The sequence below is a fragment of the Coregonus clupeaformis genome, chromosome 26, assembly GCF_020615455.1.
Source record: "Coregonus clupeaformis isolate EN_2021a chromosome 26, ASM2061545v1, whole genome shotgun sequence".
Classification (NCBI taxonomy): Eukaryota; Metazoa; Chordata; class Actinopteri; order Salmoniformes; family Salmonidae; genus Coregonus; species Coregonus clupeaformis.
Window position 1 is genome coordinate 16,431,679 of NC_059217.1, and position 17,262 is coordinate 16,448,940.

The following is a 17,262-nucleotide window of genomic DNA, read 5'->3' on the forward strand; positions in this document are numbered from 1 at the left end:
GCCGCGGTAGCTAACTAGCTAACCGACCTGAGGTAGTTAGCAAGGTAGCTACGTTGCTAAGCATGAATTCGCTTTGCAGAATCTGTCAATATGTTTACAAATCACATCTTCATAGTTCCATTTCGGTTCCTGCAATGTAGCTAGTTAGCTAATAAGCTTCAGCATCTAGCTAGCCAACTAGTTAGCTGGCTATGCCTGCGTTCATTATTAAGCATATCACTCGTGACATCACATTTTAATTTCGCCATGGCCAACTGAAATGACTCAAAAAAAAATTTAGACTGTTAAAATAATAAAAATAATCATTCTCTTAGACCTAAACCTCTACAGGAGTTGTGCTTAAAGGGTGTGACCATTGAACAAGTTGAAGAAGCTGAACTCCTAGGAGTAACATTGGATGGTCAGTTATCATAGTCAAGTCATATTGACAAAGTTGTTGTGAAGATGGGGAGAAGTATGTCTGTTATTAAAAGATGTTCTGCGTTTTTGACAAAGATCAACTGAAGTAGGCCTAGGCTACCTGGCCTATAAATGTGCCCATTTGGGCATTTTCTGATTGTCTTAACTCACCATCACTGTGGAACTTCTCAAAGTACATTTTCTTTGCCTCATACAGCAAGTAAACAGCCTGTTTTTACATCCATTGAGAATGACAATAGTTCCTTAATGTAGCCTATTTGAAAAATCTTTCCAGCTCTCTCCCTTTCGATAGCCACTCAGCATGAAAGGGGAAGAAAATGTCATGCTCTGATCTGGTGGAGACGTCATAAAATAGGCCTACCTGATTACTTCTTATCCCTTGTGCAAATAGCCTACAGCTGATACAATGTTTCAAACAGGCCATGCATAGCCAATGTGATTTTATAGGATATTTATTTTATCAGGATATTTTCTACCTGCAGGCTGCAATGTTTTTATTTGTCGGCTTTATGTAGGCCAATATTACATATTGTCAATGGCAATAGAAGTTACTTTTAGATTTGTATCATTTTCATTTAGATGGCATTTTGATTAACCACATGACATTGAATTTGCGATATGAAGACTTTATTATAAGTTAAATAAAAATGTGCATAAAAAAAAAATCTTAGCTGCCGCGCAGATCAGTAGAAATTGTATTTATAACTTGGCACTCCAAATGGAAAAGGTTGCCGACCGCTGGTGTAGCCTATTACTGGCAACTTAAGGAGCGTAGTGGCACAATGCGAAGGCCAGCTGGAGCGTCGGGAACATGTTTTTTTCTTCTGGTTAACCTATATCAATCTCTGACTCCCTCTTTAGTAATTTGTGTCTTCCTTTTTTAATCGCAGTGTTTAAAGTGTCAGACAAGCTCAGTAGCCCACATATAGTTGATTTTATTCAACATAGTGTGGTAAAATAAACGTTTTAACATTTCAACCATCGATTGGTCGAAAGAACAGACTCTCGGTCGACCAATATATATATTTTTTGGGGGGCAGCCCTAAATGAATCCATGAAATATAGACAAACGAACTGTGCAGAGAGCCAGTGGAGCATTCAGAAGGCTCTTCTGCCAGATGGCATGTTGCATAACCGCTAGTAAAGTGGGCCAACCGACCCACATCTGTACAGCACAGACAGGCTATGGCTGCTCTAACCCTCAACACACCCTGGCCTACAAACAGATCCTTGATTCAAGTCTTGCTTACATGCTCGGGCACGGACACACACATACGCAGTTTGGCACACATTCAATTTCATAACCAGCCTGGCCAACTCTGTCACTTCATTCTGCATGCAAGCTATGTCACATCCGCCATCCTAACACACACACACACACAGGGAGTAGGCATGAGACACACCCAGATTCAAAAACATTTTCCGGATTTCAGTAGTGTAGCGTGCCTCAGTCTGCAACGTTAGTCATGTGACGTTCTGTTCCACAGCAATGCAATACATTTTACGTAGTTCCCCTTTCTCCCCTTGTACTTCCCCTTTCTCTTCCCCCCCCCCTTGCCTGTACAGTTTGTCTTTACTCCCCCTCTCTCCAGTCACCATGCTGTTGTGTAAGACTTGTGGACGGCATGTGATCAACAATAGTGAGAGGGAATCATTCATTGGATCAGGAGGCAGAGAGAGGAATCTGATCTGCATGTTATTTCGTCTTACCATGCCTCTGAGGGGTCTGTCTGCAGAACAGAACTGCACTGGATGCTCCTGGCTGGAGTGTCATTGTCTGAACCCCACGCCACCGTACACACGTTTCATAACAATTATTCAAGTCGGTTTCTGTTGTGATTAGTCTGTTTGAAAGACTTGGTGGAGAAGTCTACTTTGTATGTTTGTGTGTTTGGCAGAAGATAGCGGTCTGTCCTATGGGTAATTGAGATCCCAGACACACACATTTATCTCCTCAGGTGACAGTTAGGTGGTTGAAGCCCGTCAGGGATATTAACTAAAGAGCTTTTAATGAACTAACGGGTGATGTCTTGGCTGCCATTGTACTGTCATGATACGCCAATTTAACGGTTTAATTTGGCAAATGGCACCTACTTTGATTAAACGGTGGAAAAGCAATACCTAAAAAGCAATGCCCTACATCAGGGGTAGGCAACTAGATTTTTGTTGGCGCGGATGGTTGCGTGTCGGGAACATAATTATAATACTTTATATACACTACAAATTGACCACTACTAAGCCCAAAAAGAGATTATTTGCAAATGCAATCATTTCATGCTTTGATTATATTGAGACAAGATCACATGTCTCTTTTTTTTATTAGTGGGAATGCTTGGGAACAGATTTCCTAAAATCAACTATTTTGGAGTAGAATTCCTGGTGATTTTAGTATTTTTGGACCAATAACTAAAATCAAAAACTAAAATACTTTAGGTGGCCGGTTTTTGGCCTGTTGCCGACCCCTGCCCCTACACACAAACTACACATCCACACTCACACACTGTTTCCAAACCAGCTGAGCACAAGATTCCCAAAAAAGAAAAAGCTTTACAAAAGTCTCTTTCACATATGGCCTTCGTGGCAGTTTTAAGAATGTGAGCGCGTGTATTGTTTCTTCTGTCTGAACTGTCTAGGACTGGAAGAAGACATGGCACATTAAGGTCATAAAGCTGATCTAGCCAGGATCTTATCATTTAATTCTCTAATCCTTCTGCCACCACACAGCCAAGAAACCAGCAACCTGTAGTTTAAAGTGTAACTGAACCGAAAAACCAACTTCTCTCGTTGAAAAAGGCCTATATGGCATTTATGAGTCAAGCATTTATTCTAGTGTAAAAAAAAAAAAAACTGTGTAAATAGGATAATTTGGGTCATAAAGTCTGTCTCGTCCAAAATTGAGAGTTGTGAGATGATTAGGAAAGAATGTGTATGTCACAGAATGAAGTGTACGCCAGTTTTCCTTTGGTTTATTTCAATCCTGTCCACAGCTGGCAGCACCCAAGTAATAATACATTTGGCACATAATGCCCGTGGTACATTTGGTTTAACTTTGGATATACCTATGGGGCTAGTTGGGGACCATCAGTAATTTATACAATGTACATGCAGCAATATTTTAAAATGTCAATAGCTCCAAATTTCAATGACAACCTGAAAACCAAGTATAAATTGTATAAATTCATATACAAATATTGAAAGCATTTAATGTGTGTTCAACATGAAAATATTATTCCATTTACATTGTGTAATTTATTCATGGTCCTTAACTAGCCCCACAGATGGGCTATCCAAAGTCAAACCAACTTTGCCACAGTCGCACATCGGCGGCTGAAGCTAATTACCGATAGAAGTTGGCTAGTTTTGCTAGCTAGCCTAGGCTACTTCCAGACACAAGACCTGGTTAGACTGTTTCAAGTTATCTAGAAGGGTGAATGTACAAATGCTTCCCCCATGCGAACACACACAAGTGAAACCCACATCAAAGCATGCCTCCAAGACCCAAATCCTGTTCTCAGTTGCATTTCCTAATTTGGATCAAATTAGTCAGTTCAGCCCTCCTTTTAAGCCTGTCTTTTTTCTTATGGTTTAGTTACTTTCAAAAGCGGCTTTTTTTTTTTTATGAATGCCCAGTGTGATAGACACTTCAAGGCTGACTGGCTACATGTATAAATATCAGTGTGTTAGGGTTATAAAAATAAAATAAAAAATCACACATAGTTTTGAGATTTAGAGTTCGATTATTTGTTACGTTGTATTTCTTTAATTTGGTCTGGTTGGTTTCACATTGCTAAATGTCAAACTAAAATGCCTAAACAAAACCACGTGTTCATGCAAGTCATTTGTTTATTGGAGAAAAATGTTCATGTTAAATCCATCTATGATTATCAAGAAGCATAACTTGTGTGTCCCAAACTTCATATTACTTTTGCTTTGGTCATCCAACAACATGCGGTAGGAAACGGCCCAATACTACTAGATGAGAAAGCAGTCCAGACCAAACACAGGAAAAGAACATTTAGAGGCGCGAAGTATTATTGGTTGTTTGACTGCAAGCATTTGATGAAATGCACGCAATACCATAACTTTATATCGCTGCAACATTCTGTGAGAAGCAGCACATTTATGAGCTGATCCGATGCAGATTAGGGGAGACAGGTGGCTATAGCCTACCGGGGATAGCTTTTAGGCTACTAAATTTAGCCTATTCACTTCACCGTTAGAGCGGCTATTGGGCCGTTTCCTACCGCATGTTGTTGGATGACCAAAGCAAAAGTAATATGAAGTTTGGGACACATCTTGTCCCTGACATCCTTGGAGAGCTCTTTGGTCTTGGCCATGGTGGAGAGTTTGGAATCTGATTGATTGCTTCTGTGGACAGGTGTCTTTTATACAGGTAACATGCTGAGATTAGGAGCATTCCCTTTAAGAGTGTGCTCCTAATCTCAGCTCGTTACCTGTATAAAAGACACCTGGGAGCCAGAAATCTTTCTGAATGAGAGGGGGTCAAATACTTATTTCCCTCATTAAAATGCAAATCAATTTATAACATTTTTGACATGTGTTTTTCTGGATTTTTTTGTTATTCTGTCTCACTGTTCAAATAAACCTACCATTATAATTATAGACTGATCATTTCTTTGTCAGTGGGCAAACGTACGAAATCAGCAGGAGATCAAATACTTTTTTCCCTCACTGTATCTACTCTAGGGCTGTCCCAGATTGGTCAATTTTTTTAACCTATATATTTTTCCATATAGACATGTGTTTTAATAATATCCACAGAGCTTGTCTGATGCTTTAAGCACACTGTTTGATTAAATAATTAAGACAAATGACTCAAGGGAGTCCGATTGATTGTGCCTGGCCAAGCTCAGACTTGCTGAGCTGCGTTTTAAAAAAAAAATACATTGAGTGCCTTCGTGACTAGCACCCGCTCGCTCTCTTCCCTACTGCAGCGACCACCACAGAACATCAGTGTTTATCGTGCAGTTCGTGTTGTTGAAGCTGTAACATAATTAGTCATTTCTGACTGAAAAGTTCTGTCACTGAAAACGTTCATTTGTTTAAGAAAAACATTCCCTATTCTCTCAACCTTTGCCCTCTTTACATGACATATGTATGTATCACATGCACATGACCAACGGGGCCTGACCTAATTTCATAAATTAATTGGTTATAACAAACTCCGAACACCGTAACATGTGACAGCAAAATGGGTGCGGAGGACGTGAAAAAGAAACTCGAAACGGGGGATTGTTTACTGGTTGCTCAGGAGGGAAAGGGGAAGTCAGATGTGTGGAAGACATTTTACTTAGTTGTGGAAACTACTGGAGATCAAGAAAAAGAAGGTAAGGAGCAAGCGTGCATATTAGGCCTACGTGTGCCAAGCAGGTGCTGTTAGATTACAATGGTTTTTTTCTGACCATTTGGAACAGTTCAAACACTAAATTTTTTTGTGACACCTTTATTACAACAAAGACTAAAAACAGTTGCATGCATTCGTTAATCCAATTGCTGACATGGAACGGTTTATATTTTTGGGGGGGCTAATTATTCAAGGATCCCTGTGTTATTTAATTTTAAAACTAAAATGCTTGATTGCATTTCAAATCATGAATGACTGGTACATATAGGCCACAAAAAAATATATAACCACTGATTGATATACTGGATTCTAGACATCTTACTGTAATATACAGTGTATTCGGAAAGTATTCAGACCCCTTCACTTTTCCCACATTTTGTTACGTTACAGCCTTATTCTAAAATGGATAAAATTCCCCCCATCAATCTAAACACAATACCCCATAATAACAAAGCAAAAAAAGGTTTAGAAATTTGAGCAAATGTTATAACACGAAAATAAACTGAAATTACATTTACGTAAGTATTCAGACCCTTTACTCAGTACTTTGTTGAAGCACCTTTGGCAGCGATTACAGCCTCAAGTATTCTTGGACAGCTCCTGAGTGGCGCAGCGGTCTAAGGCACTGCATCTCAGTGCTTGAGGTGTCACTACAGACCCCCTGGTTCGATTCCAGGCTGTATCACAACCGGCTGTGATTGGGAGTCCCTTAGGGCAGCGCACAATTGGCCCAGCGTCGTCCGGGTTTGGCCGGTGTAGGCCGGCATTGTAAATAAGAATTTATTTTTAACTGATAACTGATGTTAAATAAAGGTTAAATAAAAATAAAAAATGACGCTACAAGCTTGGCACACCTGTATTTGGGGAGTTTCTCCCATTCTTCTCTGCAGCTTCAAGCTCTGTCAGGTTGTATGGGGAGCGTCGCTGCACAGCAATTTACAGGGCTCTCCAGAGATGTTTGATCGGTTCAAGTCCGGCCTCTGGCTGGGCCACTAAAGGACAATCAGAGACTAGTCCCAAAGCCACTCCTGCATTGTCTTGGCTGTGTGCCTAGGGTCGTTGTCCTGTTGGAAGGCAAACTGTCGCCCCAGTCTGAGATCCTGAGCACTCTAGAGCAGGTAGCAGGTAACAAAATGTGGAAGAAGTAAAGGGGTCAGAATACTTTCTGAATGCACTGTATCTACTGCTGTACATAGTCTTAGTGTGTATATATATATATATATATATATATATATATATATATATATTCTTTATATATATATTCTTATATATATATATATATATATATATATATATATATATATTCTTTATATATATATATGCATAGATTGCATTTGGATTATTGACAGTGTTATTTGGGTTGTGAACTGGACAGTTGTAATTACTTGTTTTTAATCATTTGTGTACTGTTTGACATTTTGACTGCATTGTTAGGAGCTAATAATACAAGCATTGTGCTGCACCCGCTATGACATCTGCTAAACTGTGTACGCGATAAATAAACTTGGTTTTGAAAAAGGGTGGTCTTGGTCCGATTCCATTCGTACCGTGGTGCGTTTCACTGCAGGTGAGAAAGCAGTCCAGACCAAACACAGGAAAGGAACCAGAGGCGCGAAGTATTATTGGTTGTTTGACTGCGAGCATTTGATGAAATGCACGCAATACCAAAACTTTATATCGCTGCAACATTCTGTGAGAAGCAGCACATTTATGCGTCATCCAGGGTAGGGGAGGGAATGGCTGGCAGGGATGTAGCTCAGTTGGTAGAGCATGGCGTTTGCAACGCCAGGGTTGTGCGTTCGATTCCCACGGGGTCCAGCATGAAAAATAAAATTAAAATAATGTATGCACTCACTAACTGTAAGTCGCTCTGGATAAGAGCGTCTGCTAAAATGACTAAAATGTAAATATATTAGAATGAGCTAAATGAAAATACAGTATATGAATACACAGTGTGAAACTGTGCAGTGTTTAATGTCTCTATATACATGGGACAGCAGCGTTGGCTATGTGTGTTTGAGTATGGGCGTGAGTGCGAGTACACACGCTGTATGAGGTGTGTGTGAGTGAGTATCTTTTACAGTACTACTTTGGAGTAATACTTACTACTGGAGATGGCCTAATGGCTGTTCAACAGTCTGCTGGCCTGGAGATGGAAGCTGTTTTTCAGTCTTTCGGAATGAGCTTTCATGCACCTGTACGGTCTCTTTTTGAGCAAACCCACAGTGTGTTGTTTAGTGCGCTCCCGAGTGCGGAAAGAGTGTTCACACCAGTCCAAACGAACCAAACTATCGGGGAAATGCTCCAGAGTTTGGAAAAAATCTCTCCAAACCAATTTGGTGTGAAAGCCCCCGTAGAATAGATATTGGGACAGGGAGCTCAGCTGACTTGGGTGGCTGGCAGGCTGCATCCATATCTATCTATCCATCTATCTATCCAGGTAGAGAAGAATAAGGCTTTTAATTCTGGGCTTCTGTTTCACATAAAGGCCTACTTCTCTATCCCCCTGAGTGTAATCGTTTAAGAGCTATCGTCTCAAATGGCCATGGCTGGCATCTGGCTACACACTCCGCCGGGGAGATCCAAAGTTTTATAGCTTGTTTTCAGTCTGTAATGATAATGGGCAATCAATGGTGCATCCATAAGTGATAATGCCAGGAAAGCTGTGGCCAAACCACTGCTTCGAGGGCATCATCACATTTATACATTGGTGACCAACATATTAAAATAATGATTTGACATTTTCATTAAGCGTTATTTTCTTTAATTTATTCATTTTATTTCATCCTTCCATGCATAGTCACATGAAGATTTTATGAGTAGGGGGAGCTGGGGGGAAAAAATATCCTTTTATAATAAAGCATTTGGAAGCTAATGATGAAATTAAATTCCTAATGTGGTGAGTAGGCCTAAGCATAGGACAAGTTTCAGTAACAGTAGTCACTGCAGCCTAAGATATTTTAACTCATGACTGTTTGAAAAACCAAGTAGACCGTTGTGAACAGAGCGCACATTTCTTTGTACAGCATAATTACAATGGGTGTGTGAGTGAACGTGAGGAGTGTTGTAACTAAATTAGGAAAAATATTGTAATGTTGCACGGTATACAGAAACTATGTACTTTGTCAAAAAATAAAATAAAAACTGTTCGATACAAGAATTTGTTACCTTCGTTTGGTATTTCTGTCAAATGTTTCTTGAGTGATTGAGCAGATCAAGTCTCAGTGAAGCCACTCTTCGCACTATAAAAGGAAGTGCCTGCTCCACTTACTGATTCATTGCTAGAGCTGGCTGGGCTGCATTGTTAGCTCCCCACTCATACTGCACAAAGTTAAGGTAGAGCACGGAGCTTGTAACGCCAGGGTAGTGGGTTCGATCCCCGGGACCACCCATACGTAAAAATGTATGCGCGCATGACTGTAAGTTGCTTTGGATAAAAGCGTCTGCTAAATGGCTTATTATTATTATTAAACTTGAATAATGCAACACGACATGTAGAAACTGTTCATTACTGTTTGCAAAACAATGCCCATACAGGCTAGAAGTTACACTTTACAATGCAAGACTGTAGCGGTAGCTTCCTGCTTTAATTGTAGGCTAACTTTCCTTGCTAGCATACAGCTGAATTCACTACCCTAGTAACGCAAAATATGCTATATTTTCTGAGCTGATTGTGACCGACAAGGTTATTAATTCACTTTGTCTTCCTCTCCTCCCATCTTGTTTCCACTAGATTCCAAAGCCAAAAGGTCAGATTCCACAACTACATTCTGCCTTGTGAACTTTCTTAAGAAACAGCGCACACTTTCATAAAAGAGATCGCGTCTTCTATGCAAAATAAATTATGTACTTTGAGATTTTTTTGTGTAACGAAAAGCGCTTTACAAATTTAACAAATTATTATTATTTTGTTGTTCAGTCATGTTACCTTATTGGCTAGCTAGCTAACAACCTGGTAACCAGTATATCCAAACATTTTGGGGCACAGAAAGAAAAAGGATAGCTTCTTCAGGAGATAAATTAATTAATGATGGATCTCTTGCATGTCGTTATCACAAATTTACATTTTTAGAGACTACAATTTTGAATGTAATGTGTCTCAATAGGAAAATAGTGCTTTTACACAATGTAGAAGCCTAATGTTCCACAAATGACTTTGTCATTTCAACGACTGTTATTCGTATCAACATCTTAGCTTTTTTAATAAACTGAAGTGCTGAAGTTTCATTTGTGCTTCAAAAGTAGCTAGAATTCATAGGCTGTATCTCAATCAATAAAAAAAAAAATCGTGTTTGGTGGTGCTCCTAAATTTCATGTGGTGCGCCTAACTTTTTAAGTTGAGCGCACCAGTGCTACCAATTAAATTAATTTAGAGCCCTGTCTGTGTCTACAGGAGAATGTCAGGCCATCGGTCTGTAAGCTGAAGCGCAGCTGTGTCACGCAGCAAGACAATGATCCAAAACACACAAGCAAATCTACATCAGAATGGCTGAAAAGCAACTAATGTCAAGTTTTGGAATGGCCTAGTCGAAGTCCAACGGTTTTATCACCTAGGACCTCCCATGTTCTCCCTCCCTCCCTGCCAGACCTGTTGTGGTAGGCGCTGAAACGAGCAGTTCGTACTCCGTTCATACGCAGTTCTGCATAGAAGAGTAGGCCAAAATTCCTCCACGACGATGTTGCAGTCATTGCAGCTAAAGGTGTCAAAACCAGTTATTGAGTGTAAGGTGGCAAATACTTTTTCACACAGGGCTATTGGGTGTTGCGTAACTTTTGTTTATTAAATAAATGAACTAAGTATCCAGTTTTTATTTGTTCACTCGGGTTCCCTTTATCTAATATTAGGTTTTGGTAGACAATCTGGTATGCAGTGTAAAAAATATGCACAAATAGAGAATCAGAAATGGGGAAAATACTTTTTCACGGCATTGTAGCTGTCGGCACCAGTGACAGCAGTTAGGTTGGCTATGACATTGTATGTACGCTTGTAAAATAGCAAGGGCAGTTCCATGTTGCCTTGTGAGAATCTCACACATTCCCCACATAATGGCAGATTCCCTGGAATGGTGACTAGATCTTCCTTCTGTCGTTATGTATTAGGGCTGGGAATTGCCTGGGACCTCACGATACGACATTATCAAGATACTTGGGTGCCGATACGATATGTATTCCGATTCGATACTGTGATTTTATTGTGGTTTGATGTTCCGAACATATTGCTCACCATATGTCTGCTGCAGAAAGACGAGGGAGCATGAGAAAATGAGTTTTGATCAGTCATGGAAATAAGTGCTGAAAACAAATTGGCTCCCTATTTAAAAAGAAGATGGAGAACAAGCTATGAAGGAAACATACTGCGGTTTTGGTTCTGGGACACCAACTAGTGCAAAAATAATATTGCTTTATTGTCAAAACGATATGATATATCGTCAAATAATATTCCGATATGTAGCTATCAAAAAATGTATATATTCTTCCGCCATCACTATCATTTTATGTATGGGATTTCGACATACTGCAGCTGCTATGCTCCCTCTCCCTCCATGTGGGAAGAGAAGTGATAAATCACACAGGAATTCCAACGGCTTTATCAGCTAGGACCTCCCCCCTCTTCCTCCCATGTTTTCCCTCCTTTCCTCCCTGCCACCTCTGAGAGAATCCTGGGGAGCTGAGGGAGGGAGGGTGCTAGATGGGGTACCGTGAGGCTGTCTGGCTCCTCTCCTATGTGTTAGAGCTGTGAAGGTCTCCGGTGTATGGTACAGTAACACTCCTCACTAACACAGTGGCAGATGAATGCACACAGAGGTGGGGATAGCACGGCATAAGCATAGCAGTGATCTCAAAGGGCTATGTAGTCAGTCAGCAGTATGTCTCCATTCCAGCATAGTTGTTGTAATGCAAAGGCATACCAAGATGGAGGTAGTTAATGGTTTGGGTTGTGGTCTTGTGGGTGTGGCCTTACTGGTGGATTTTGATGGGACATGGGAGGGTCCTGAGGCGGGAGCTCATGGATCCACGGGTGTGCTAGCAGTCTTAAGACCGAGGGATAGTCCTAGTGGGTGTGCTTTGCCGAGGGTGAGTTTGAGCCGGATTCAGAGGTGGTGTCTAAGCTGGGTGACACGTGTTGAGGGGCAGGGCAGGGCAGGGATCAGAGTGCCTGCCCTGTCCTTAAGACTTGAGAGAGGGAGGGTGTTAATGCTACTGAGAGACTATTTTAGTGACTGGACTGTCAGTGTGCTACTTGACTGCAGCAGTCACTCTGCTTGCCTGCTGGAGATGCCATGAGGTAGCTTAGTTTAAACACGTGGGTTCAATTCAGGCCTTGCTCTCTGAGTATGTTCTTTATATTCTATCAATCTATCAATCTCACTGCAGTTTGGTGTAATCTAGTTGACACATTTTCTCTCCTCTCTCCTCCAGGTTATAATGCATGACCAACACAGAAAAAGCTTGACTCTATAGCCAACGGGATCCCGAGGACTTGATTTACAGTCGCTTCAAGCCTGATAGTTTGCATCGGTGCGGCTGCCCCCCTACCCCCGGCTCACACCCCTTTGGTCAACTGGTATTACTTCTGACAGCCCCCTTCCTCCTCCACTGGTAAAGAAGACTTGGTTTCCCTTGTGGTTCTCTGTCTACTTTGCCTGTCTTCACTTCCGTCGGTTCTCTACTGACACCAGTAGCACTCCCTGGAGTTACGTCATTCTGTATTAGGTAAGACCATTATTATTAAAGCAAGGGGCAGATTACACACACAATGCACATGTGCCTAATTCAAATCCTCAATGTGATCATGAATTAATCAAGCAAGCTTTTATGAACGATGCCAGCATCATGCCACTCTACTTTGTGTGTGTGTGTGTGTGTGTGGGACTGATGGTTGAAGAGTGTAGTCATATGGGGATAGAAATGTAGATGTTACTTTGTCTGTGATACTCTTTTTTTTTTTTATGTTCCCCCTTCTCTCTCCCCTCCATCCCTCACTGGTCAGGCTCTGCCCCCAACATTAAATAGTGAAGATGATTCCCAACGGTTATCTGATCTTTGAAGATGAGAGTTTCCTGGATTCCACTGTGGCCAAGATGAACGCCCTGAGAAAGAGCGGACAGTTCTGTGATGTGAGACTGCAGGTACGTGGAGCTCTCTCTTTTTCTCTCTCTCTTTCGCTCTCTCTCTCTTCTCCCTCTCTCCACCCCTCCCTCTCTCTCCTCCCCCTCTCCACCCCTCCCTCCCTCCCTCTCTCTCTCTCTCCTCCCCTCCCTCTCTCTCCTCCCCTCCCTCTCTCTCCTCCCTCTCTCCACCCCTCCCTCATCCCTTCCTCTCTCCACCCCTCCCTCCCTCTCTCTCCACCCCTCCCTCCCTCTCTCTCCACCCCTCCCTCCCTCTCTCTCCACCCCTCCCTCCCTCTCTCTCCACCCCTCCCTCCCTCTCTCTCCACCCCTCCCTCCCTCTCTCTCCACCCCTCCCTCCCTCTCTCTCCACCTCTCTCTACCCCTCTCTCTCTCTCTCTCTCTCTACCCCCCTTTCTCTCTCTCTCCACCCCCTTCTCACTCCTTCTGTCTTTTGAGAAATGACACCAGTCCCACCATTATGGGGAAGAGTCTTGAGTCACTGCAATCAGAGCACCTGTGACACGTGAGACTGAGGGAGTGGGAGGATAAGACGTAAAGAGCCAGAGGTGTTTTTCTAGATTTCAGGTTTGGCAGACACACATGTCATTAGACATTAGGCAGAGGTTTCACTTGTTTTCCTTCTCTAAAGGTCATGCAACAATTTCAAAGATTTTACTGAGTTATTGTTCATATAAGGAAATCAGTCGATTGAAATGCATTCATTAGGCCCTACTCTATGTATTTCACATGACTGGGAATACAGATATGCATCTGTTTGTCACCGATACCGTAAAAAAAAAAAAAAAAAGGTATGGGCGTGGATCAGGTAACCAGTCAGTATCTGGTCTGACCACCATTTGCCTCATGCAGCGCGATACATCTTCGCATAGAGTTGATCAGGCTGTTGATTGTGGAATGTTGTCCTACTCTTCTTCAATGGCTGTGCGGAGTTGCTGGATATTTGGTGGGAACTGGAACACGCTGTCATACACGTCGATCCAGAGCATTCCAAACATGCTCAATGGGTGTCATGTCTGGTGAGTATGCAGGCCATGAAAGAACTGGAACATTTTCAGCTTCCAGGAATTTTGTACAGATTCTTGCGACATGATTCTTGTGATTAATGCCGTGCATTATCATGCTGAAACATGAGATGATGGCGGCGGATGAATGGCACGACAATGGGCCTCAGGATCTCGTCACGGTATCTCTGTGCATTCAAATTGCCATCGATAAAATGCAATTGTTTGTTGTCCATAGCTTATGCCTGCTCGTACCATAACCCCACCGCCAACATGGGACACTGTTCACAATGTTGACATCAGCAAACCGCTCACCCACACGACGCCGAACACTCTGTCTGCCGTCTGCCCGGTACAGTTGAAACCGGGATTCATCCGTGAAGAGCACACTTCTCCAGCGTGCCAGTAGCCATCGAAGGTGAGCGTTTGCCCACTGAAGTGGGTTACGACGTCGAACTGCAGTCAGGTCAAGACCCTGGTGAGGACGACGAGCACGCAGATGAGCTTCCCTGAGACTGTTTCTGACTGTTTGTGCAGAAATTATTCCGTTGTGCAAGCCCACCCACAGTTTCATCAGCTGTCTGGGTGGCTCGTCTCAGACGATCCTGCAGGTGAAGAAGCCGGATGTGGAGGTCCTGGGCTGGCGTGGGTACACGTGGTCTGGGGTTGTGAGGACGGTTGAACGTACTGCCAAATTCTCTAACATGATGGAGGCTGCTTATGGTAAAGACATTAATATTCAATTAAATCAAATCTAATTTTATTTGTCACATGCGCCGAATACAACAGGTGTAGACCTTACAGTGAAACGCTTACTTACAAGCCCTTAACCAACAATGCAGTTTTAAGAAAGACTACCATAAATCACAAAAAAATACAATATAAAATAATACAAAATAAAAGTAACAAATAATTAAAGAGCAGCAGTAAAAAAAATAATAGTGAGGCTATATACAGGGGGTACCGGTACCGAGTCAATGTGCGGGGGCACCGGTTAGTCGAGGTAATATGGCTTTCTCGTCGTTGTCGGTGATCAGGCTTACCACTGTTGTGTCATCGGCAAACTTAATGATGGTGTTTGAGTCGTGCCTGGCCATGCAGACATGAGTGAACAGGGAGTACAGGAGGGGACTGAGCATGCACCACTGAGGGGCCCCAGTGTTGAGGATCAGCATGGCAGATGTGTTGTTACCTACCCTTACCACCTGGGGGCGGCCAGTCAGAGTCCAGGATCCAGTTGCAGAGGGAGGTGTTTAGTCCCAGGGTCCTTAACTTAGTGATGAGCTTGGAGGGCACTATGGTGTTGAACGCTGAGCTGTAGTCAATGAATAGCATTCTCACATAGGTGTCCCTTTTGTCCAGGTGTGAAAGGGCAGTGTGGAGCGCAATAAAGATTGCATCATCTGTGGATCTGTTGGGGCGGTATGCAAATTGGAGTGGATCTAGGGTTTCTGGGATAATGGTGTTGATGTCAGCAATGGCCAGCCTTTCAAAGCACTTCATGGCTACAGATGTGAGTGCTACGGGTCGGTAGTCATTTAGGCAGGTTACCTTAGTGTTCTTGGGCACAGGGACTATGGTGGTCTGCTTGAAACATGTTGGTATTACAGACAGGGAGAGGTTGAAAATGTCAGTGAAGACACTTGACAGTTGGTCAGCACATGCTCGGAGTACACGTCCTAGTAATCCGTCTGGCCCTGCGGCCTTGTGAATGTTGACCTGTTTAAAGGTCTTACTCACATCTGCTACGGAGAGCATGATCACACAGTCGTCCGGAACAGCTGATGCTCTCATGCATGTTTCAGTGTTACTTGCCTTGACGCGAGCATAGAAGTAATTTAGCTCGTCTGGTAGGCTTGTGTCACTGGGCAGCTCGCGACTGCTTCCCTTTGTAGTCTGTAATAGTTTGCAAGCCCTGCCACATCCGACGAGCGTCGGAGCCGGTGTAGTACGATTCGATCTTAGTCCTGTATTGACGCTTTGACTGTTTGATGGTTCGTCGGAGGGCATTGCGGGATTTCTTATAAGCTTCCGGGTTAGAGTCACGCACCTTGAAAGCGGCAGCTCTACCCTTTAGCTCAGTGCGGATGTTGCCTGTAATCCATGGCTTCTGGTTGGGGTATGTACGTACAGTCACTGTGGGGACGACGTCATCGATGCACTTATTGATGAAGCCAGTGACTGATGTGATGTACTCCTCAATGCCATCGGAAGAATCCCAGAACATATTCCAGTCTGTGCTAGCAAAACCATCCTTTAGCTTAGCATCTGCTTCATCTGACCACTTTTTTATTGACCGAGTTACTGGTGCTTCCTGCTTTAGTTTTTGCTTGTAAGCTGGAATCAGGAGAATATAATTATGGTCAGATTTGCCAAATGGAGGGCGAGGGAGAGCTTTGTACGTGTCTCTGTGTGTGGAGTAAAGGTGGTATAGAGTTGTTGTTTTTGTTTTTTCTCTGGTTGAACATGTAACATGCTGGTAGAAATGAGGTAGAACGGATTTAAGTTTCCCTGCATTAAAGTCCCCGGCCACGAGGAGTGCCGCCTCTGGATGAGGGTTTTCCTGTTTGCTTATGACCGTATACAGTTCATTGAGTGCGGTCTTAGTGCCCGCATCGGTTTGTGGTGGTAAATAGACAGCTATGAAGAATATAGATTAAAACTCTCTTGGTAGATAATGTGGTCTACAGCTAATCATGAGATACTGTACCTCAGGAGAGCAAAACCTCGAGACTTCCTTAGATATCGTGCACCTGCTTTTGTTTACAAATATACATAGACCGCCACCCCTTGTCTGACCAGAGGCTGCTGTTCTATCCTGCCGATAGTGTATAACCCGCCAGCTGTATGTTATTCATGTTTTTGTTCAGCCACGACTTGGTGAAACATAAGATATTACAGTTTTTAATGTCCTGTTGGTAGGATATTCGTGCCTGTAGTTCCTCCACTTTATTATCAAGCGATTGTAAGTTGGCCAATAGTATCGATGCCAAAGGCAGATTAGCCACTCGTCGCCAGCTCCTTAACAAGCACCCCGATCTCCTTCCGTGATATCTCCTTTTCTTTCTACTTCGAATGACGGGAATGAGGGCCCTGTCGGGTGTCTGGAGCGAATCCCTCTCGTCCGACTCATTAAAGAAAAATAATTAGTCCAGTTCAAGGTGAGTAATGGCTGTTCTGATGTCCAGAAGCTATTTTCGGTCATAAGAGACGGTAGCAGCAACATTATGTACAAAATAAGGTACAAACAATACGAAAAAACACATAAAATAGCACGGTTGGTTAAGAGTCCATAAAACGGCAGCCATCCCCTCCGGCGCCATTTCTAAAAGGCGCCTCAGTC

The 17,262-nt window shown here is 42.7% G+C and overlaps 1 protein-coding gene across 2 annotated transcripts in view; it reads left to right on the forward strand.

Moving 5' to 3' along the window:
* The window catches only part of LOC121540420 (influenza virus NS1A-binding protein homolog A-like), a 42,986-nt gene that overhangs the window by 5,270 nt on the left and 20,454 nt on the right, over nucleotides 1-17,262 (forward strand). Inside the window, exons 2-4 of one of the 2 annotated variants that reach the window (XM_041849275.2) lie at nucleotides 9,519-9,534; nucleotides 12,206-12,499; nucleotides 12,777-12,915. In XM_041849275.2, the coding sequence (XP_041705209.1) occupies nucleotides 12,805-12,915 (111 nt within the window). In that variant the 5' untranslated portion in view covers nucleotides 9,519-9,534; nucleotides 12,206-12,499; nucleotides 12,777-12,804. The remainder of the gene's footprint in view (nucleotides 1-9,518; nucleotides 9,535-12,205; nucleotides 12,500-12,776; nucleotides 12,916-17,262) is intronic. The other variant, XM_041849274.2, reaches the window with a different exon arrangement.